At 44.0% G+C, this 24,161-nt stretch overlaps 1 protein-coding gene across 2 annotated transcripts in view; it reads right to left on the bottom strand.

Annotated features, from left to right (window-relative positions):
• Window positions 1-2,475: 2,475 nt before the first annotated feature.
• The window catches only part of fam13a (family with sequence similarity 13 member A), a 30,040-nt gene continuing 8,354 nt past the window's right edge, over window positions 2,476-24,161 (bottom strand). Inside the window, exons 5-17 of one of the 2 annotated variants that reach the window (XM_080462720.1) lie at window positions 19,563-19,621; window positions 19,240-19,282; window positions 12,015-12,168; window positions 7,647-7,860; window positions 7,414-7,555; window positions 7,239-7,320; window positions 6,937-7,142; window positions 6,580-6,663; window positions 6,033-6,128; window positions 5,082-5,165; window positions 4,281-4,477; window positions 3,742-3,843; window positions 2,476-3,650 (exon numbers count right to left, since the gene is read on the bottom strand). In XM_080462720.1, the coding sequence (XP_080318846.1) occupies window positions 3,527-3,650; window positions 3,742-3,843; window positions 4,281-4,477; window positions 5,082-5,165; window positions 6,033-6,128; window positions 6,580-6,663; window positions 6,937-7,142; window positions 7,239-7,320; window positions 7,414-7,555; window positions 7,647-7,860; window positions 12,015-12,168; window positions 19,240-19,282; window positions 19,563-19,621 (1,587 nt within the window). In that variant the 3' untranslated portion in view covers window positions 2,476-3,526. The remainder of the gene's footprint in view (window positions 3,651-3,741; window positions 3,844-4,280; window positions 4,478-5,081; window positions 5,166-6,032; window positions 6,129-6,579; window positions 6,664-6,936; window positions 7,143-7,238; window positions 7,321-7,413; window positions 7,556-7,646; window positions 7,861-12,014; window positions 12,169-19,239; window positions 19,283-19,562; window positions 19,622-24,161) is intronic. The other variant, XM_080462721.1, reaches the window with a different exon arrangement.

The following is a 24,161-nucleotide window of genomic DNA, read 5'->3' on the forward strand; positions in this document are numbered from 1 at the left end:
TTTCTCCTGCTGATTTTAGCCCTATGCAAAGGTTTGTGCAGCCCTGGACTGTTTTTTGCACCTTTGATTGTGCTACGGAAAATGGGACTTTTTGCATATTTGTCTGAAATCCACACAAAGCTCTCTGTTCCAGCCAAGTTTTAAAATAAAAAGATTGATTTAAAAGCAAGTGTTGCTGCATGTTTTTTTTTTATTTTAATTTTTTTTATTGCATTTTGAAACATTCCTTCAACCATGTGTCAAGTTAAAGAAAAGTTAATTTACGTGGATAAACCTTGTGTTGCCGCTTTATATAATAATCGTGCAATATGTAATGTAAATCATTTTCAAGTCATTATGTAATAACGCTGCATTTTGGAATAAAATTCTTGAATGCATTTTCTAATAACTTGTCAAATATTGCAACAGTCATTACAAAATGCGGGTTAAATGAATAAAGAGATAAAGAAAATAGAAATGGCTGGTGGAAATACTAACTGGCTTGTAGCTTTAAAAATGGACCAGCCACAAAGGCAGATGATCTAAAAAGTTAAAGCTGATTTAGAGCCCTTCATTCTGCCGTTGCTGTGTTGGCAGGACGTGAGCAAATCAAAGAGTGACACACAATTCTAGTCCAACTGAATCTTAATTTCTTTCCTCATTATTAAACATAGAACCATGTAAATGGATAAAGGTAAGAATTTATTACATAATGCACCAAATTATATTTGTTTTGATGAGTGTCAGTTTTGGGAATGACTCCTAGATGTGAAGAAGGTCTGTCATCTCTCTCCCTGGCTTGTTCAAATGTTTAAAAAGTTTGTTGCTCCAATGAGTGAATCAGAAATCAAATTCTATGTTGTGTCATCAGCCAATCCCAATCAAGGTAGGCGCTCCTTTTGACTCCTCCCACAATTAGGCAGCTTTGCTCTGGCACATGGCACCATGAGAGGAAGTACTTCCTCCTCTTCCCAAGATGGGCATGTGTGGGCGGAGCCAGTCCAGCTCACACAGACACAGCAGATTGAAATGTAATCTACATAATTCTGTTGAGGTGGAAAATATATATTTACCACAGTAATCATAAGTGGATTTGGTTTTGCGAGAGATTCACTATGGCTGAATTCTGAGTTTGCATATATTCTCCCTGAGCGCAAGGATTTTCTCCAGCTGCTCCGTATCTTTTCTACAGTAAAAAGACGTGTCCGCACTTTTCAGAATGATATTATAGGGCAGGCAAAAATATTTTCCCCCTAACCGTGTAATAATTGCTTTACATCATAAAGTAAGTCAATGATTTATGGATTGGACTTGAACTGCTTCAATTTGAATAACACTGAAACAAAGAGAACATTTTGGACTATTTGTTTTTTACGTATGCAGTTTATGGTATTTATGTATGATTGCTGTTGCCAAAGTCATTAATAATCTTCTGTTCTCTATAATCGATTTCTCCAATCGTCAGTAAAAAATAATGTCTAATCATTAAGATCACATTTAAATTCTTTTTACATTATTGACCAGTTATCACATTTTGGATTTTATATATATACAGTACAGACCAAAAGTTTGGACACACCTTCTCATTCAAAGAGTTTTCTTTATTTTCATGACACTTGGGGACACTTTCAAAGTTTTCCCAATTTTTCGGACTGACTGACCTTCATTTCTTAAAGTAATGATGGCCACTCGTTTTTCTTTACTTAGCTGCTTTTTTCTTGCCATAATACCAATTCTAACAGTCTATTCAGTAGGACTATCAGCTGTGTATCCACCTGACTTCTGCACAACACAACTGATGGTCCCAACCCCATTTATAAGGCAAGAAATCCCACTTATTAAACCTGACAGGGCACACCTGTGAAGTGAAAACCCTTTCAGGTGACTACCTCTTGAAGCTCATCAAGAGAATGCAGAGTGTGTCCATAGCAGTAATCAGAGCAAAAGGTGGCTACTTTGAAGAACCTAGAATACAAGGCGTGTTTTCAGTTGTTTTACACTTTTTTGTTAAGTACATATTTCCACATGTGTTAATTCATAGTTTTGATGCCTTCAGTGTGAATCTACAATGTCAATAGTCATGAAAATAAAGAAAACTCTTTGAATGAGAAGGTGTGTCCAAACTTTTGGTCTGTACTGTATATATATATATTTTTTATTACATTTTGGGCCCACTGCTTTTGTTACATTAAAAGTTATTAAATTTCAGGTTTTATTACATTATATTTAACATATTAGGTCATTCCATTTCAGGCTCTAGCACACTACTTTTTGTTTGAAATATTTCACCGTTAAGCAGATTCATCTCGACGGTAGCATGATGGAAGTGCTCGGTACTGTCGACTCCATTTATCTGGGTTTGGCTCTTCCTGTGTGGAGTTTTCATGTTCGACACTTCGTAGTTCAAATATCGACTCCGATTTGACAGTAGAGCAAATCACCTTAAAAAAAACCAACCCTGTTTAGAATAGAAAGAAAACCAGAGACCAAAAGAAGTGTCAGTAAAAATATGATTTCATTCATGTTATATACAAAATACAATTTATGTACTAAAATGTACACACTCAAAAGTTCATTACGCCTGGCCAGTGTTTTACATTCAGTAAAAACAAAAGTCACACTGATAATCATCCATTTTGGAGAAAGAAAGGAAAGTAGTACTCGCTCACAGAAATGTAAACATACACAGCGATCCATATTTACAAAAACCAGCTCCAGAGAGGACGGTGGTGGTGGTGGTGGTGGGGGGGGGCTTTTAGTGACCATTACTGCCCTCCATCCAGACTCACAGCACGGCCCTGTCACCATCAATCAACGTGAGCAAACATCCCAGAGTTCCACAGGCAAGAGTAGCTTATTGAACATGAAGTGAATGTCGAGCGAAAGCAGATCAATGCGTACGTTTTACACTGTGTGACGTACCAGAGGTCACAAACTTAACCCGTTAGTATGTGTGTGTGTGTGTGTGTGTAGTCGGAGCGGCTGTCTTTGGGTTGGAGTAAAAGAGGAAACCACTTCTTTCAGCGAGCAAGTACTTGATCAAACTTCTATAGAAGCAAAACGAAATTATTTCAGACAATATTCGATGGTCACAACTGAAATACAGAAATCTATTCATTTAAGTGAATACTGTTACTCCGATACAAACAGTAACTTCTCCCGTACAAAAATACACAAGCGCTTTGAATCCTTCTTCAAAAATAGCAACAGTTTCAGCTCTATCATTTTAATCGCTAGGGTGTTTTTTTATCTTTCTTTTGAGCGAACTCTACGGTTAAGCGTGAGAAAAATAACATTTCTGTTACAATAAAAACATTGAAAAGGACAGAAATAAATTATCAGCCGTACAAATGTGATTCGGGTCGGGGGGGGGGGGGGGGGGGGGGGGGTGGTGGTCTGTAACAAAGTCTTAAGTCGGAGCAGGAGTGACTTGTGTTTCAGGGGAAATCCTGCAGGAGAAATATCCACACGGTCACAGACAAGGTGAGAAGTGTTTGACTGTCCTTTTAAAGAGTCGTCCCCCCTCCCCTCCAGACACTCTTATTCTTCAGATGAACTTGGTTGAGTCTCTTTTGCTGATGAGGACTTCCAGCAGCCGCAGTTTGGCTTTAATGTGCTTGTATTCGTTGTACTCCACCGCCAGCGGGGTGCGGTCCTCCTTCTGCACGTTCCTGCACAAACGACACAGCCGACGTGAGGACGCGCGCTCATCTGACCGGAGGAAACCCTCCCCTCGAGTTTGCACAGCGTCGTTTCTCTTACCTCCCGTTTTGTCTGAGGAACTGCTCCTCGAACTCCTTCAGGTTCTTGCGGATCCTTTTCTTCTCCTCCCGCGCCTCCTGGAGCTGCTCCACCAGTTCCTGCCTGCGACGCGGAGAGAGGAACCACTTCAAAACCTCACGTTCTACCACAGAGCCGAGGTGCAGCGTTTTGACTCGGTGATGGCAAATTAACTTCACAACAAATGTGTTCTTGTACGTAAGAATACACATTTATCTCACTTAAATATTGCTCTTATAATATCATGTGTTCCAGAGTGACACTTTCCTTTATTGGTTTGGATCCAAACGGACACTGTAAAGTATCTACCAGGCCAGTAAATTATTCTCTATGGCTTTTACTTAATTGTTTTATGGTCAATGGTTACATTCACAGGTTTTTTCCTGAAGTTACACAATAACTGACGCTCGTTTCTGGTTCAACCATTTTCTCTGTTACTCTGAGCAAAGCAACAAAAAGCCGTCACATCGAGCCCAACACTTTGAAAACAGCGGAGCAGGGAGAACTTGGGAGGCGCTTACGTGGTGGCGGAGTGCAGGTTGGACAGTCTCATGTCCATCGTGTTCTTTGAGGGCGACAGTTCGTCCACCGGCGAGATGAAACCGTCCTTGTCCTCGTCCATGTGGTCGAGGAAGCTGAGCACGCCGAGGTCGGGTCGGACGGTCACGGTGAACTGGGTCTTCGTGTCTGCGTCGTCCTCCGAGCCGTCCTCCTCCTCCTGCGGAGGAAGCGCGGGAGGGTCAGACTTTGTAAAATACTTTTAAAAAAAAAAAAAAAAAGAAAAAAGAAAACGAGCGTCCACATGGTGCGGCGAGCCCCCGGGATCAAACGCTGCGGGGCAGGAGGGTCGTGCGGTGTTAGTCGACAGGGTTATGAATCATCACAGTACAGCAGCAGAACACGGCGCCTCGTCCAGGTGTCATGTCTGCGATCATCATTAGTGTTCACATGGGAGTTAGTGAGCTCGTCCGTCCAACACTGCACTGCTCACACCTCCAGCGTCACGCGGGCGTTAGGACGGCACGTCATTCAACGCCGGCGTTTTAAAAGCTGAGGGATGTTATTCCAGCCTGGAGCCGGGACAAACAACGAATCTTCCCCAAAGTGCAGCGCTGCACATCTGCATCGCCACGGAAAGATTTAAACACGAGCAGCTACTGATTGGAGACGTCCACAGGAAACGGGCAGCCGCCCAATCAACAGACAGCAATCAGGTTCATTAGAAGGTCGGGGGGTAGTAAATAAGAGGGGGGGGGGGTTGCAACACGGAGGGAGGAGGTGGTCTGATTATTGAAGCAGCAGCAAGAGCAGCAGCTCTTCACCTTGATATCATCGAAGAAAAGAGCGGTTTCACCCTCGATAATGGGCTGAAGGAGGGGGCCTCTGCGCTTGCTGGAGGGGGAGCCCTGTGGTGACGGTTAAGAAGGAGGAGTTAAGCACGCCGGGACGCGCAGTCACACGTGTGCACAGGTAGAAAAAAAAAAAAAAGCACATTTAGATTGTTTGTTTTCTTTTTCTTCCTTCCTTCTAATTAGATTTCGTGGAGTTCTGCTTTCAGCCGCCGTTTCTCATCAGCAGGAGCAAATAAATGAATTCAATTTAAAAGTCAAAGCGACTTTTAGAAATCTTTTGAATGCCCATATTCCAAATGATCTAGAGGATTCTGTCCAGGCTTATCAGACGACCAGGACGTTTAAGATGGAGAACAGCGTTACAATGACTCCTTTTTAGCAAGACAACATAACCTTGTACAATCATGCCGGGTGTACTGTCGTGAAGAATAATCTATGGTTGAGGGACTCAATTTGCATGATGAGGATTAAAGAAATAACATTATATAAACAGTGGTTCCATAATGCAGATCATATCTTACATAATGAAGATTGTCATTAATCAGCCGGGTTTAATCGTGGAACTGCACGCCGGCTGTGAGCAGAAGCGTCTCCCTACATGAATTTAACAATGTCACAAATACTGTGTGTATTTTCCTTTCGTTATAGTTCTACAGTTCGTGTCCTTTCTCCGTCGCCTGCCCCCACGATTCTCCTTTAAAAAAAAAAGAAAAAGGAATCCACTAAAGCTGGACGAAAAGGGCCAGAGAAGGTGGATAACGAGTCTGCGGCTCGACTGCCGGTCGCTCCCGCTGCCGGCGGCAAGCGGGGACTACGCGTCTGCGACAGGTCGGGCGGCGTGGTGACCTGCGGCGCTCGCCTGTGAAACGCGACGGCGGCCGTGTGGTGAGTCCGTGAAAAAAAAAAAAAAGTGCCACTCACTATGACGGGGATGGTGGAGGCTCGACACAGGATCTGCTTCACCAGGCGATATCTGTCGTACAGCGGCTTCATGATCTGACGCTCGTTCTTGGTCACCTGACGGAGGGAAGCACATAGAACCCGTCAGACTCACTTTACCACAGAAGCACTGCAGGCCTCAGCGGGGGTCAGGGAACAGAAATGGTCTGAGTCGGTCGACAACTGTTGCAGCTTTGACAATCGTTTTACAATTAAGCCCGTTTTATAACCTTAATAAATCTCTGGATTACACTTTGGATGAATTTGGTTTTATTTACACTAATCAGGTTTGGCAGAAAGTCTCTGAATCCCACAACTTAACCAGCTAGAACGTTAATCTGTCTCCTCTGGAAATATTTACCCTTCAAAACATCAAGAAATTATCATTTTTGCATTGGACCAACAAGCACAGGCTATGGACGTCGCACACTGCGGGCATTATTTACCCTTCACTCGCAATATAGGTCAGGATCAGAAGGTAAACAAGACGTGGGGGCTGCGCGGTGCCACGCGGCAGAGGACGACTTACGGGGCGGCCGTGGATGCTCTCGTAGTGCAGCAGGGCTTTCTGCAGGGCCACTTTCTCTGCTGCAATCTGCTCCCGTGTCATATCCTGTCAGCAGAGGGAAGGGAAGTGAGTCATCACATTTTAGAAGTGACCTCAGTTCATTCAACACTGCGATGTGTGTGTGTGATACGTGCAGTTTTACACACACACACACACACACACACACACACACACACACACACACACACGCGCGCACACGATAAATTAAAGCCCTGCTGTCTGATTCATAATTCATGCCGTTTGTCTTGCGTGTTGCTGGTGAGGCTTTAAATTATTCATCTCTGTTGGTGTGCGGGCGAGGACGTGTTTCTTTTTCACCTTGATGTCCTCGGGACGGTGCACCTCCTCCCTCTTCTCCTGCAGCTTCTTCAGGATGGCCTCCAGAGTGCTGTCCACCGGCGGCTTCGGCAGCTTCTCCTGCTGAGGTTTCTTCTCCAGCTGGGAGCCGAAGCTTTTGGGCAGCGTGTTGCTGCGCTGGCGGGTCAGAGGCGGCAGGTCCTCCTCGGACTTCATCAACTTGTGTTCTGATGAAGGAAGAAAAAAAAAAAGAAATATGATAGACATTTAGGAGCTTGACGGGTTTTAGTTTGGTTTTCTGGAGAAGTGACTTTCCGCAGTACCTTTGAGCTCTCGACGAAGCCTGGCCAGCTCATTGACCCATCTCAGCACTTCTGGGTTGCCGGCCTTGTCACTATGGGAGGGCTGGATGATAAAAAATACAGAGATTTTAAATAAAGCAGCAGCTTCCAAACATATGTGATCAGCAAAACTCTTTAAATTTTAATTTAAACTTACCCTGTATTTTCGCTCGTCTTCAAACTTCTCCTCAAACCGGTGGATCTTCTTCTTCAGAATGTGAATTCTCTTCGTCAGCTGAGCAGAGGTCAGTTCCTCTTTCTCGTCGTCGCAGGAGCCCAGAGACGAACTCCTCCTGCGGCTGTAAAGACACGCACCATTTGTTAGACACGGATCGCCGCCGTCGCTTCCGCACACAGGAGCGAGTCCGCTGCAGGATCGCGGCCACTCACCTGATGAACGAGTGCGCGTTGGGCGGCGACGGCGGCACTTCCGTGTCGTCCAGGTACTGCTGGCACTGTCCGTAGGCGTAGAAACGAGGCGACACCATGGGGTCGCTGTCCTCCTCCACCAGCTGGCGGATCAGACGGCCCCCGGCGTGAGGCGACAGCCGAGCTTCCTCGCGGTCCATGCTCTCCCTCTGAAGAGAGTGCGCCGGGACCGGCTCTGCGCCACAAAGAAAGACAGAAAGACATGTGGTTTAAAAATCTGAGCGTTTGACACAACGCAAGCACAAGATTGGTTGATAGAGACGTCATGTTTGGAGAGTTTGTCCACACTGGCGAGCAGGTGACACAGTAACACAGACATCTCACGCAAGATCCACAAATATCACTTTGTTTTCTTTGAGATACAAAAACAATCTGAACCAGTTTTGTCCAGCCTGTTCTAGATGCCTTCCGGTTACAACCAGCAGGATGGGAGCAGACTTTCTGATGAGCCTTTCATTAGATTAAAATGAATTTAAGCAGAAAGACATCTAAAAGATTCAGTTCAGGCTGCTGGTCAAAACAAACAAACACTTCAAAAACATAATCGTAAGATCTCGAGCACTAATGATTCATTTGGAGATCACTACTGTGAAAAGTGTCGAAGACACAACTTTAAATTGCAATAATCAATAATCTTCTATCATCATCATCATGGGTCGTCCCCTTTGTTTTCCTAGAGTTTACCCAGAAAGGCTGCAGACCATTTCATGTCATACCGCCAGGAATACAAAGAACAAAAAAGGAGTCTTGGGAGGGGGGAAAAAAAAAAAAAGCCAATGGGGACTTTTCCCAGATTTGCGGGGGATTCTAGGAAGCGTCTTATTCAGGGTTCATTTGACTTGTGCAAATCTGATTTGAACAATGCCTCAGGCCTAATAAGAAAGCTTTGCCCCTCACCCGGGGTTCCTGGTCCAAGGTTGGAAACCACCGCCCTCTCTCGGAATATCGTTTCACTGTTTTAGTTGCACTACGTTGTTAAATTCTGTTGTTTTACAAATACGCACTGTGCAGAGATGGACCCAAGAAAATCAAAACAAAAACCTCAAAATCCAAAAGCTGAAGGGAACTGTTGAGCAGCAGCACTTCTCATCCTGCAGACACAATAAGGCCACTTCTGTCCCTGCAAGCTTCATCGCTCTCTGGCGTGAGCAGACCTCATGCTTCGTGGGAGGAGGGAAAAAAAACCCTTCCTCTGGGGCTGGACTGTCACAGATGTTGTTGTTGTTCTCACACTGTGTGTAAGTCACACCCACTCTCCCACTCCCACCCTCCCTCCCTCCCTCTCCCTCTCTCTCTCTCCAGGCTCATCCCATGGCTACCCCGGTCTCCACCGGCAATAATCATGTCTGAAGAAAATAGCCGTGAAGATACCCCTGACAGTCCCCTGGCTTTTAATAAAGCCCCGGATCTCTGTGGGATAATGTCAGGGCACGAACCCTGCAGGGAGGCACAGTGATGAGTTTGTGAGTTAGTTTCCATTCTGCACGGCGAGAGAAAAACGGCGCGTCTGTTGGAGCACGTGTGCATGAGAAAAAAAAAAAAAAAAAAGGTTAAACGGCGGGGGGAGGGTCAGGTTGTCTCACAGAGTTCGCTGTTATCATAAACAGGTGCCAGGAGAACTAATAATGTAGATTTCATGGGATGGAGCAGGAACTTCAGGTGTCAGGAGACTTGAAATACAAAGAGGAGTTGCTTCACAAAGAGAACGGATGGAGGGAGAGAAAACAATCTCTGAGGGGAAACCAGCCGTCAGTGTAAACAATCAAGGTGTCAGTATACAACCGTGAAAATACGCACACCCGGTCTAAAGAGGCACATGCATATTTTTCTTAGCCGGGGTGACTAAAGGCCTACGAGAAGCGGTTTAGCTCAAATTCCAGCTTAAGAGTCCCGAGGGTTCACCTTCGCTTCTTGGTACGTGCATTTCATCAAGTAGCCACTCTGAGGCATGTCAGCTCTCGCTCACCGCAGCAGGTTCAAACTGTCAATCACACTGAACGTCTTCCTTCCAGGCCTATTATCTGGCTTAGTGCGGCGTGGCCGGCCAGCGAGGCTTCATGCCATTTGAAATTAATCCATTAAATCAACTGCTTGCCGAGGGTCCGGGATTAAGTGGACTAATGAAACACACGCAGACAAAGACGACATGGCAGAGTGCCATTTCACTAAAGGTTGCCGTGTGTGAGACACTCAGACACAATGTTCCAGATCGGCCAGGCATGTTGCCATGCAGTGGAAAAGGTCATTTAGACAGCCTCGTTCTTTCGGACATGTTATTTGTGGCGAGGCGAGTCAGCGGCGGCGGCGAGGGAGCGACTCGCCACTTACCATCGCAGCAGCTGGAATGGAAAATCCTTTTGAAATCAAGGAAAGGGGCGCTAATGTAGGAAGAATCTGGAAAGACGGAAGAGGAAAAGGAAAGCGGGGAGAAAGAAAAGACAGGATGGAGTGGGGAGAAAAAACCAAAACAAAAACCAAAACGTGAGAAACAGATGTGCAGTAAAGCCCAGCGGGTGTTTGTTCGTCGTAATTAAAAGGCAGCGATCCCTAAACTTTCATTAAACCTCAAGACACTGGAGACGTGCTTCCTCGTGTCAGGGTGTCGGCAGACTGGTGAGCGCAGAGGAAATATCAGGTCACCAGGACACGCATTGGCACAAACTGTACTGGGGCAAAAGACTCCCATCACTGCCGAGTGCCGCCATCCCCGACCTCATTTGCACAGTAATACTTCCTCCTGTGCAGAACTTGCGCCGTTGTGCCGGCTACTCGGGGAGAAAGTTCAACTTTCACACAAACTGCAGATCGTGCGACGGCAGGCTCGGTCTCACGCTGGGAAAAAAAAAAAAAAGCACCTCGAGGAGGCGCGGTGTGCGTCTGAGCGACCTGCCACAGCCAATCAGGCTCGCTCCCCGTGGCGTCCCTGATGCCTGAGCTGGGCTACGCATGCAGAACAGAATGTACAAAAAAAGGAGGTTAAATAAAAGAGATGGGGGGGAAATGACAGGATGCGAGTGATCTAGTTGAAAAAGTCACATAGTAAAATAGACCCGTGAGCTGAGAAAAGAGCAGTTAACCTCCACTGTATCCTTTTAATTAGGGGCTCACACCATCAGTGGCACCACACACCTGAGTGGCTGCAAAGCAATTTCTAAAGCATCACTTCAGTTTATACAAACTAAAGTTGCAGTGCGAAAGCTTAAGACTTTGCATGATTTACTTGATGCAGAACGTGCCAGAGAACCAACAGCAGAGGTCCGGCCACTAGAGAGCTCCACTAAACATGGAATATCCTACGACTGCCTCAAGCTGTGGACACATTCACTGCATAGAGCAGGTTTGCTGATTCTCACATCCAACAGTGGTGGCAGAGCAGAGGCCAGGTGGAAAAGATGTGAACACAGGCTGCAACATGCACTTCAGCAGCATGTCGGTGTGAGAATGAACCTGTTGGTTGCCATTCCAGTGTGGAGCTCTGAGAAGCTTTCACTGGTTTACAGAGACAACTCCACCCACCTCTGCTGTGTTGCAACATCCTAGATAAACAATGGAGAGCCTCTGTGTGCTATGATTGCAACTCTTTTCCTCTGTGGTCCAGCAACAGCACTTGCAAGCACGTGCTTATTAACTTAAAAGAGCAAGAGGGATGCAGGAATGATGTGGGTGTTTTCTGCAGGATGTGCATAACCGCACCTGATGAGCCAGCGTCAATAAATGACCCTGGCACGCTCCTTCATGCGTTAGAGCCAAACCTGTGCAGACGTGACACTGGAGGCACATGCACATGCACAGCCAACAACAACATGAGTTTTTAAATGGAGCACGAGCCAGGATCAATACACCATATAGACTCCTATTCTATCATCGATTTTTAACAGAGAACTGCAGCAGCTGTCGCTTCTAGCTGCGAACAACCTGCCACCCTTGATAAAAGTTAAAAGGAAGAAAAACTGTTTTCTCAACAACCGTGAGCCTCAAACTTGGACTTTTCTCACGCACAACGTCTCGGACCACCAGAGTAAACAAACGCGCCTCCAGCGTTTCCTCCTCCAGATATAAGTGCCTCGAGAACATAAGAGGATCTTTTCACTGTAATTCTGCAGGAGGAGGAGGAGGAGGAGGAGGAGGAGGGAGCAGGGAGCAGAAGGTGTGCAGCTGCCACCCAGACTCCTCGTGCACAGCGTGCGGAGTCTGGGTAGAGGACGCTGCGCGTGCTGCCTGGACATGTCCACATGCTCCACACACACAAAAGCAAGCGAAAGAGGAAGAAAAAACCCAAAACAAACCACACACACAGTAAAAGGAGCGCTTTCCCCCAGCAGCTCTCACCTCCCCAGTTGTTGTCCTCGGTGAGCGCCGTCAGGTCCAGCCGGGGCACGTCCTCGCAGCTCGGCTTGTCGCAGTCCGGGTCCGAGCCGCGCACGTCGCCGGCTCTCCCCACGTCACACGCGACGGGCGACTCCTGGATCTTCATCCTGAGCGTCTGCACAACCATGAGAGAGGGAGGACGAGGAGCAGAGAGCTCAGCGGCAACAACAACAAGGCGCAGCGCCGCGGACACACTCTTTAAGTTGACGTGACACTCCCTCCGACTGGCCCTGCCCCGGCGGAGGGGGCCGCTCCCCGCGCGCCATTGGCCGCCGAGGGCTACCCAAAACATCCGCCCACTAGGATCGGAGGGAGGGAGGGGGGAGAGAGAGAGAGAGAGAGAGAGAGAGAGAGAGAGAGAGAGAGAGAGAGAGCGAGAGCGAGCGAGGGAGAGGGAGAGGGGCCGCCCCGCCTCGTCTCCCCCCCTCACTGGATGCCCCACCCGGGAGCAGATCTGGACTTGTTTGTTTCACAGCAACAGGAGCAGAGAGAGGAGGGGATGATGAGGGGCAAAAAAAAAGAAAAAAGAAGAAGCAGAAAAATCATCCAGCTTGTGAGCCAGCACACGTAGGCTGACTGGATGGTTTCTATTTCTTTAGACACCATCTCTCTGTCTGTTTCTGTGTGTGCAGGAAAACTACATGCAAACATCCTTCTGCATCTCAAACACTACGAGTTATAAATACTCACATTACTGTGATAAAGAGTACTTTGATCTACTTTAAAAAGGGTCATATTATTTAGCCTTTCAACACTTTCACATGGGCCTGGTTGGTCCAAAAACTTTATATTATTTAGTTTATTGCCCCAAATCCAGTTTTTCCTTGATTTTCCTCCATTTGAATTTTGGGTCATAGGAGCTGCATTCAGAATCTGCTGTGTCTGTGTGAGCTGGACTGGCTCCGCCCACACATGCCCATCTTGGGAAGAGGAGGAAGTACTTCCTCTCCTGGTGCCATGTGCCAGAGCAGAACTGCCTAATTGAAGGGGGAGGGCTAGCTTGATTGTGACCGGCTAAACCCCCGATGACACTATATAGGGTTTGATTTCTGATTGGCTCGTTGGAGCAACACACTTTTGAAACATTTAGTCAGGGAGAGACATGACAGACCTTCTTCATATCTCATTCCCAGGTATATGGACCAATTTTACTGTTGAAAAACCATTAAAAAGTTAATTTTGCTTAACACGACTCCTTTAAACCGATGATGGACAGACGGATGGACAAATGTTGGCGGTAGGACTCAGCAGGGTTCGCCATTAGCCAAGGGTGAAGCATTACACAGGCACTGGGGAGAGATCATCTCTGAAGTTGGAGCACTTGTGGTCAAAAAGTAACCTATACTTGGAGCAGCGGTTGAGAAAAATAAAAGTGGTATTTCAACAATGGCACGTGCATTTTAAACAAGTATAAATTAAGCGACGCGACAGAAGACCTGAACCACAAAAGGGATTGGACTCCATCCAGCTCCGATTGAACCACATTCCTAAAATACTCATCCCCTCTGTTTTTTTTATCACAGCCTCAAAGTTGTGTCCTTAATCTCTGGTGTAGCGTAAATAATTTGGAGAAACATCCCACTCAGGCTGGTCATGCATTTAGAGCATGTTCATGGATCATTTAGCGCCAAAATCTCATGGGGGTCCCATTTCCTCTGCCTGGGCGTGGGACCGGGCTATTTTTAGGGAAAACATATCGGGACGAAAGGCTGCCGAAACTCACAAGTACCACGCACTTACTGGAAGGGGTGAGCTTCAATCTGGTTACAAAAGCCCTTGTTTAGTTTACTTTTTTCTTCGTCAGTGATACTAAGTTGTTGTTGGCTGCGTTGTGAGAGATTAAGGCAGAGCAGCATAATTGGTCTCGCGTGTGTTTGGGTTGTGCTGGGCCAGAAACAGTATCAAGTCCCGCCGGTGGTTACATGAGAGATAAAACTGGAGTAGTGTTGGATCGCAGAGAATACAAAGTGGTACTGTTGCCCTCGGAGAACATGCGGCGTGTGAACCCCTCCCTCCCTCCCTAAGCTGCACTTACTGTCACTGTTTTCAAGTTGGAAAAAAAACCTCCCACCATGTGCACGTACACAGTGCACTCATTCACTCAGCCAACACTCGCTATGTAATCCTTTAAACAACACTGCGGGGAAAGGCACGTCCGTTTGTGGCAGCACTTGAACACACCGTGTAACAATTAAACAACATGGCACCAAGGCTGCTCATAGGGTACAAACGTCAGCTCGACTGTTAAAGACAGAGCAGCTGAGGGAAAAGTACTGAACTGTTTCACTCAAAGTCAAACTTCAAGTTCAATGTTTACGTTAGTTTAAAGAGAAAAGTTCTCGTTCAGTCTTATATATTATTTAAAAGATGCATTTTTTCTCTATTTTTAACTACTTTATATTCTTTTTATGGACATTTACTCATAGACACGACAATAAAAAGAGACTCACGTTCATTCATGTTTCAATATTCTATGTGCATTCCACTGTAAGAATGGAAAACAGTTCTGCAAATGACCAACCAAACCAGATGCGTCCTGTGAGTCTCCGCTTAAATAACATATGAGTCGTTTAGTGATGAATAATCCTAAAATATGAAGATTCTTTCTTTCATGTAAATTTCCACCTGATATCAGCAGTGAAAACTCAGCAGCTTCTGCTCACCAAAGACTTGATACGTTTCACCGGAGAAGCTGCAAATCTCATCTGTAATGTATAAACAAGTGGATGAAACATTTCTTTAGTCATTCATAAACAGTCCTTTAATGTCATGCAAGTCGAATTTATGGAACTTTGACACACCAGCCGGCTGCAAAGTTTAATTTTTACCCTGAAACCGCGGCGATCAGAAGCACTAACTTCTGGTGAAGTTAACCCTTTGCGGGACCACCGGGACGCCACTGTCTCAATGTTGCGCGTAGGTACGGTGGATGTTTGCGCGGATGCGTCACCTGACCGGGCTGCTCCTCCTGTAACATCTGACGGGAACTAATAGACTCCATCTATTCATGGCCCCGGTACTGTTTATTTATTCTGCTATCCCACGGAGCCCTGTCCTCCATCCTCTGTGCTCGACACTATTACACACACATGCATTGATTGAAAAGCACAACTGATGGTAAACTGAGGTGTCATTGAAATAAATAACAAAAAAAGCAAAACAACAAACACTGCATTAAAACACACAGTGGTATTGTATCAACAACAATCCTTCATGTATATTTGTGTTTTTTAAAATGGTTTACCATAAACAACATTTCAGTAACATTTTTTTCAAGCAAATTATTGTAAACTTGTTTACAAATTATCTTCTTTTCCATAGTAATTTAGTGTTTTTCACTCTAAATAGAAGCACAGTTTAATGTTTATGTTGTTGTCCCCCACGAGTTTTACTCTGAATCCATTTATAAAATCTTTTATTACCTCTTACCAGGTCAACAGCACTCTCTTCAGAAGTGACTCATATTTACCACAAGGTCGCGCATTCAAGAACAAAAACAAAAACAAACAAACAAACTGCGTTAGTTGCATTTTATTTTGAAGCCAAATTTAATTCCTTCTATGCTGTTTATGTTGTTCCTTTGTTAATTGTTGGTAGAAGCGCTGATGGCAGTTGTGCAATTAAAGTCCAGACTTAAGAAGCTTTTAAAAGCATGAGTGTACTGGCTGAATGTGATGTGATGTCTGAGTCTCCGAGCTTCTTCTTCGAGTCCGACTATAATTGTTGCCCTCACATGGAACATGGAACTTCTGCCCCGATCTCAAAACAGTCTGTCTAATCTGCTGTTCAGAAATAAACTGTCTCCCCAGGAGAACACCAATAAAACGGCATCATATGTTTTCATACGCAAATGAACCATTGAATGAACAGAAGAGCTGACAGTTGAGGATCAGTGTGTCTTGTTTGACGTGTTTTAACGATTATCAACCTGCAGGAAAATATAATCAGTGAAGGAGCTGCAAGCTTTCTTACTACAAGATGCTCTGGAGGGAATCTACACAGATTAACTTCAACGCAGATGCTTCAGCGCGCGCGTGCGCACGCGCGCGCACACACACACACACACACACACACACACACACACACACACACACACACACACACACACACACACACACACACACACACACACACACACACACACACACACACACACACACACACACACGTGCAGTCCCTCTGTCTGTCTCGTCCCTCCTTTGCACCAGCTGGACCTCTAATAATGATGTAATCAAAGCTCAAGTGAGTGAACATTTTGGCTGATGTTCCAGGGAATTTGTGTGTGTGTGTGTGTGCGTGAGGATTTGGAGTCGCTGAGCGAACAGGACGATATGTTAAACAATGATTAAGCTGTGTTTGGAGGGTTTACACACCCAGTTTATAAACAAACAGAGAGGAATTTACGAGGCTTAGGTGGCAAACAAACAAGCACATGCACAAGCACACACACACACGCACACAATGACATATTAATTTCCTAGAGATTTGTACAAACCAAAACGGTGACCCAACCCTTGACCTACAGCTGACCTTAAACCACGTTCTCGTCTTAAAATGGAATGATTTTGCTATAGAGGGAAATTGCTTTTTGTTCCCATGAGGATGACACGTCCTCGTAACGTGACTGAAAACAGATTTAGGTCCCATCCTGCCATGAACCGCTCAAGCTCTCTGCAACGTCTTCATTCCAACACTGAAGAAAAAGACAACCCCTCAATAATATTTTTGCAGCCACACACCAGTGTTTGTTGGTTTTTTGCAGCGCTGATGCCATCTCTTTGTAGAGTCAACTTGACCTGAAATGCAGCTTTCACTTCCTGCCATCAGCATTGTTGCTGCAACATGTTTTGAGTGTCGCCCTGCAGCCATCGGAGCTACGGCCAGACACAACTCAGCGGCACACTGACGTTTGCAAAACTTCATCCATCCAACCTTCTTCAACCTCTGATACCATCAGGGCATCAGGTCTATTATATCTTGTGCTTCTTGTTTTGTTAGTTTTTCCTGCATGTGTGTCGTATTTCTGTCTGTGGGCCACAAATGTGGGGTCGGACCTGCCTCATACACCAGAATGCAGCGTCTCTTAGGGGCTAAAGCTACAGTTCGGTTTAAATTAGGATTCATGTGTGAAGGTAAGGGCCAAGATATGCATTACATCGGTGGAAAAAACCCTACAAAGATTGTTTGTTTGTCTTGTGCGTACTGGAGGTGTGTCCTTTCTCTCACTCGACCAGATCCATGGTTACACCTGTCTTACATCCACTCATCACCTCGGCAGGAAACTGATGTAACCTCCATGTTGTTGTATCAGTCCGTGTCAATCATCCTCTTCTCTGCCCATTTACACTTTTTTTTTTTTTTTTTTTTTAAAGACAAAACAATGAAAAAAACCTTTTCATAAACCTTCAGACCTTTAGTTTGGTGATGAGATTACTCCTGTTGATTGTTCCTTAATCTATTTAAAAAAAAAAAAAAACATTCAGAAAAAAAGGGAGAAATTTTATTTTAAGATAAGTGGAATTGAGTGGTTGGGGAGTGAACCAAAGCTTTATATTTTACAACTGATTGAAAAAAAAAAAAAAAAAAAGTCCATGTATGTTAAATACCATGTGTTTTATATAATACTCTGACACAACATCTGTCGATTCAGCCGCAGGGGATGGGGTCATTCTCTCGTGTACCACTTCATCCAACTCAGGCTCACTTATATTATTTTACTAATTACTTTAAGAGAGGAAGAAAAGGCCATTCTGGCGCTGGAGCAGAAGAAACGAGGCGAAGCTGCACATGCATTTGTAATGGATGAGGACATGGTGAACACCTTCACGTGCAGGATGAGTCATTAAGAGCCGAACCTCTTTTTAAACCATTATTTGACGCATATGACGAGATGCGAAAGATGGAAACTAAGTAAATGTGTTTATCATTTCATGGGGTCTTTAATGACCTGCTACGTGGGCGCTGCACCAGCCTCCACACGGAGGATGGCTTCATGCCGGCTCCAGATGGTCGCGGCTCGGTTTCACAGTGGTGGTGAGGGCAGCGCCGCAGCCGGCGCTGCTACTAAAATCCATCTGCGTCGCTTGGAACAAAGATTCACCCTCCATATTGGTGTCATGCAGCATGAATCTGCTTAGAGGTGCTGCTGCAGAACAAAACTGGAGACGAGCAGATGGGGAAGGTGGATTGTTTCCTTCTGTTAACTCCAGTAGGGTTAACCAAAACTTCAAATCAATACATGTGTCCGAGCGTTTCAAACAGCAGACTGAATCATGACTTTTTGTAAGTATAACGGTGGAAAAATCCCTATTTCTGGGAAAGCTGATATGAAACACCCCCCTCACACACACACACACACACACACACACACACACACACACACACACACACACACACACACACACACACACACACACACACACACACACACACACACACACACACACACACACACACACACACACACACACACACACACACACACACACACACACACACACACACACACACACACACACACGTCGGAGTTCCTGTTCAGTAAAAGCTGAATGAGTAATGACACTGGTCAAAACAAAACTCAGTGGGAAGAGCTCGACCTCTCATCTGAGGTATTTCTAAAGAAAATTGTAATCATTTTCTTTGGAGTTTTGGTTGTTACATTCTGTTTTGGTGATTTCTATCCCCCAAATGGACAGACGGGTTGGACGGACTGAAAGTGCTGCTGACCTGTTCAGGGTGCAAATGACGTTTTACAAAACAAACCTGCCTTGATTTTGAAATTAATCCATGAGAGGGCTTCAGTGTGTGCAATTTATTGACTCAGCATTTAAAGGGAGATGAACAAAATGTAAAAATTAACACCAACCATCATATTTCAGTATAAAAATATAACCTGATACAAATCTGACGGGAGTATTCGATGAAGAACTATTGTGCACAGTTGAATCTGCATCTCCTGGACAGATGGCAGATTCCCATTATAATTTTACAATGGATTATTTAATCTATATTATTTGGCTTTTGCCATGTCCACAAAATATTCTTTCAACACAAATCCAGCCTCTCCCATTTGTCTCTTATTGATTTATTTTCCTTTTCCTACCAGTCCTGTTCTCGGCTGCACCACCTGTATCAAAAGAAGACTTGTGTGACTCTAACGGGTAGGTTTCAGTGAAAATGAACTTACCTGCGAAGCAGAGGAAACTCCATCTTTTCTTGAAATTGCATTCCTGGAAAATACAACAGAGGAACCGATATAGCAGCTCTGATGCCAGCGTTTGGCAAATCAACTTCCTGTTGTTCATCTCAGAGTTCACAGTCAGAAGCCCACAGCGGTGGAAACTGTACCTTCATGTATCTCTGCTTCAATCTCATATCAGATAAACATACCAAACAGATAAGTTGAGATAAACGAGAGCAGCAGTCAGTAACTTATCGATGTAAAACAGTCACTTTGGTGCCGCAACCCGTGAGTTTAATTGGGAAAATGGTCAATTTTGAAAAGCTTACTCTTTCTGAGATGTGTCCATGTGGCTTCCCTCGGGTCTTTCACCAACACATTCCTTGAACTGTTAAAAAAACAACAACAACACAGTTTTATTGCTTAAATAGCAATAACATCAGTTGTTTGCTTTTTGAGTGATCAGTATATTTGATGTTCCCACCGTTCCTTTCTCTTCATCGGCAACCACAGTGCCTTGGCTAACAGATTTTAAGCAGGCTTAGTGTGATTCAAACACTTTGTGGTGTGATTGCTCTGTCGAGACTGTGTCTCACTGGCCTACGACAATTTGTGACTCGTTAGAGAAAAAACAATGGGAGAAAAATACACAAATCAGCAAAAATTTTCATTTTGGATCACATCGAATTGATCCATTGTGAATGTTGGACGCATGTTGCAAGAACTGAATCAGGTCAAATTTTAACCGGAGTTCACACGTCACATGACAGATGCTCTAGGTTTACCCGACATTCTACAGATGAATGTACAAAGTTATAGGAATTAAGTGTTAAAGCTGCTGGATGAGGACTCCGACATGGTTAACATCCACTCAGCCATGGGACTATTCCCCCCCCCCCCCCCCACGATTTAAAATAAACAAATTGTACAAATGTTTTGTTCAAGGTTCAAGTGACACATTTGGGAAGCAACAAAACAGCGAACATCTGGGTGCATTTCAAGATACTTTGGAAACTCCTTCACGATTTGTGTTTGCAGTTTCATGCAGTCCAGTGAGATTGGGGAAATGAGAAAAATTCGGAGCCATTCGAAAAGCAGGTTTTTGTCCTCGTTCTGGTGCAGTTGGACTGATCTATGAACTCATGATGGGCAAAACTAAAGATGTGACATCGCCCTTGACTAGACCCTTATTGTTGGTGTTAGTGTGTACAATGGAGGATTTTCTGCTGTTTTGACTCCTCGAGGTATTATTTTAAGGGGATTGCATAGCTGCTGAAAATACCTCTATAGTAATCCACCGTGCACTGCAGTTAGCCTGTGACACAACATTGTTTAGAGAAACTATAAAGGTTTTGTCGCAACCTTTGGCCTATATTCTTTTGTTTACATTTTTTTGGAGCCAGTGCGGGAATGTGATCCAGACTGTAGTGCAAACTTCAAGGTCAGCGGTAATAAAACCCAAATTATGACTACGGGCTAAGATATAGTGTAATCAATCCAAGACTGTTTTATATCACTTTAAAAGATGTCGGTTTGAAGCCATATTTAAATCTCTTGATTGACAATGGAGTGTGCAGAAATATAGTTGTTAAAAATGTACTTCGTTTCAAATTTGCACATTTTAAGTCCAGATGGATGGTTTCCTGCTGAATGCTGACGTCTATGAAGTATAAATTCCTTCAGGTCACTACAACCTAGTTTTTAGGATATCCCTCCCCAGTGAGCAGCAAAACACAGAGCGCAGCTGATCATTAAAATAAGTGTCCAAGTGTGAAATGATGAATTTCAGTTTATTCTGTGCAAAAGACTAATTTCATGGCGACGACAGTTAAACCAATTCACTCACAATTACAAGAGTGTTTGGGGGAGAAAAAAAACCATGTGGATAATAAAAACAATTTGGAATATTTTACAGACATTATCCATCTGGAAAATATTCACAGAGCTTCACTCATTCCACAATTTGTTACGTTAGTGTCATATTCCAAAATAGATAAAAAATAAATTTTTCAATGACAAATCTACACACAAGACTCCATAATGACTGTGTGAAATACGTTTCAATGAAATGGTTGCAAATTTATTAAACGCAAATAAATGACAAAATCACATGTAAATGAATATTTACAGGCTTTTTGCCATGAAGATCAAAATGGAGCTCAGGTGCATCCATACTGTGACCATACTGCCATACATGGCAGCCCGCCTGCAGTTTGGACCATGAGAAACAAAATCCTCTGATCAGATGAGACCAGTTTGGTGTGAATCCCAGGCTTCACATTTTGAGGAAACCAGGCTTTGCTCATCAGTTAAGCTTTATAGCGTAACTACAGTGAAGCATGGTGGAGGCAGCATCATGCTTTGGGGATGTCAAGCGGCAGGAACTGGGAGACTTCGTATAGCAACGTACAGAGACTTCCTAAAAGAATAATGGAGCGCTCTTGACTTCAGACCGGTGTGACGACTCCTCTTTCAGCGGGTCAACGACCACACGGCCCAGATTCAGGAGAACTCTGTGACCGACTTCGAGTGGCCCGGCCAGAGCCCAAACTGGAATATGATTGGGGAGGCCTGAAAATGGCTGTGAAGACACTTTCCATCCAACGTGATGGAGCTTCAGAGGTGCTCCAAAGAGGAAAGGGTAAAACCGTCCAGAGATAAGTGTGTCAAGTTTGTGACAATATAGTAAAAAACACTTGAGGCTGCCAAACGTGCATCAAGAAATTAAAGCACAAAGGCTGTGAATATTTACGTATATATGCCTTCTCAGTTTTTTTATTGTTGATAAAAGTGTAAACATAAAAAAAAAAATAATAATAATAATAATTCAAATTGTCATTATTGGGGATTGTTTATAGAATTTCGAGGAATTTTTTTATTTTTATTTCATCCATTATGGAATAAGGTTGTAACGTAACAAAACGAGGAACAAATGAAGCGCTGTGAATACTGATGCACTATAATGACTGAACAGCCCTGCCACCAATACATATGATGCAATAGAGAATGTTTTAACTGCATAAATCTTATTGTAAAAAAGTATCATTGGCACACATAAATCTAATTGCTCGTCTGAAGTAAACAGCCTCTGTAGACACAGTCTCATGTTGTAAACCCGCAACAGCCCTGGAAGAGGCTTATAGAGCTGCTGATTAGCCTCAGTGGCTCTTGACCTACTGGAGCTTACATTCACTGTTCACACTGAGACACACACAGACCTTCAGCATCAAACCTCTGCTGTCCGCCGCTCAATGCAACTCTCCCACAGCCAATCACAGCTCTGCCAGTTATCTTATACGTCCATATGTGTGTCAAGGCAGCCGGGGTCAACTGCACAGTTACATAAAGAGTTGGCACAGAAGAGGGGGGGGGGTTAAAAAAAACTAAAAAATGTGCATCAATTTCAACTTCTGTTCCTTGAGTGTGTAAACTCAATAAATCTATTTCCATGAGTCAGACGGAGGATCAACGTGCTCAACTTTACATTAGCATCATTTATAATTCGACTGGACTCTTGACTCGCTCGCACGAGGCTGTGCTGGAAGGCGAGTCTGCAGAGATCTGGTTATGACAGCTTCATCATGTTTCAGAAACACAGATCCACACTATGTCCTCCTGACTGTCACGGCTTTCACATACTTCCGAATTCTCCACAACACTGCCGGGCAGCCGGGATCTTGACTCTCTATCGTGTTTATCGTGATCGTCATATCAGAGACAACTGACCAAGACGTTTTAGTTTCTTTGTTTTAAATCATCTGCTTAAACCCAAGACAGCAAGAGACAGCAGGACCAATGTGAAAAATGAGAATTAAATCAACGTTTACTCTACATTAAAAGTATAATTCTAATAGTATTTGGATGGCAGAGTGCTGGGAAAACGCTAAAGCTGTGACTTCAATGAATCGTGTTGTTTAACGAGCACAATAAGTTTTATTTCTTACTTGTTTATTCAGCCCAATGAATCAATGGCTTATTTTTTTTCAGCAGAGGTTAAAAATATGTCCTCTATAAACCAATTTATCCCATTTAACACAAAAAGCGTTCAACAATGTGCAGAAATGTCCTTTAAATGCGACACTTTATCATAGAAAATGACCACAACTTAGATTAGGTGAGTGACTGTATCTACATTTCCCCCCTCAAACCCAAGTCTCGGAAAATGGTGTCTTGTTAACGATTAGCAGGACGAATTGCTCGTGGCTTTTTGCTTCCTGTCAGTAAAAGCTACAGATAATTGTGCAATCAAGACTGGGCCCTGCATTTGGACCACTCCAGGAAAAGGAAAAGAAAAGTGGGTAACAATTAGCTGCATGTTACAAGCTGGAGCAAAATGACAGGGGAGCGTCAGACAGCTGCACAGCTTCCTGTCATTTTCTTACCGGCCTTTATTTTGCTCACTGCTGTTGACAATTAATTTAAGAGGCTCGGAAATGGAAAAGACAAGCAGCAGAAATTAAACCTTTATTCTCCTTCTGGTATGCTTAGAGAGATAAATCTTTGAGTGTATTCAGTGTATTTACAGTCTTGAAAACTGGTAAATAAAAGGTTTTCCGACTCTTTAACTGTTTAGAATTTAAATTAATTTAGTTGCATTCTCATGGCTATACAAATGAATGAATATTATTACAATTTTCATTCCGCCTCCAGGTAGAATATCTTAACTGATGTAAAAGTAGCTGCTAACGCAGTCGATTTAGTAAATAAGATGTCTGTCATAAGGGTGTCAGGAGTATTTTAATATTAAACCAAAATGAGATACTCCCCTCTCGTAAATGAAAGATCACCAATCAGTTATCTGATTAGAAATTAAACGCTCTTACCTTTTAATAATAACTATTTCTCTTTCATAGAAACTTAATTTTGAGAAACATAAACCTCAAACATCTTTTGATTTTTAAAGCATTTAATCAAAACTTTTTGCTGTA

This window comes from Lipophrys pholis, assembly GCF_963383615.2.
Source record: "Lipophrys pholis genome assembly, chromosome: 5".
Classification (NCBI taxonomy): Eukaryota; Metazoa; Chordata; class Actinopteri; order Blenniiformes; family Blenniidae; genus Lipophrys; species Lipophrys pholis.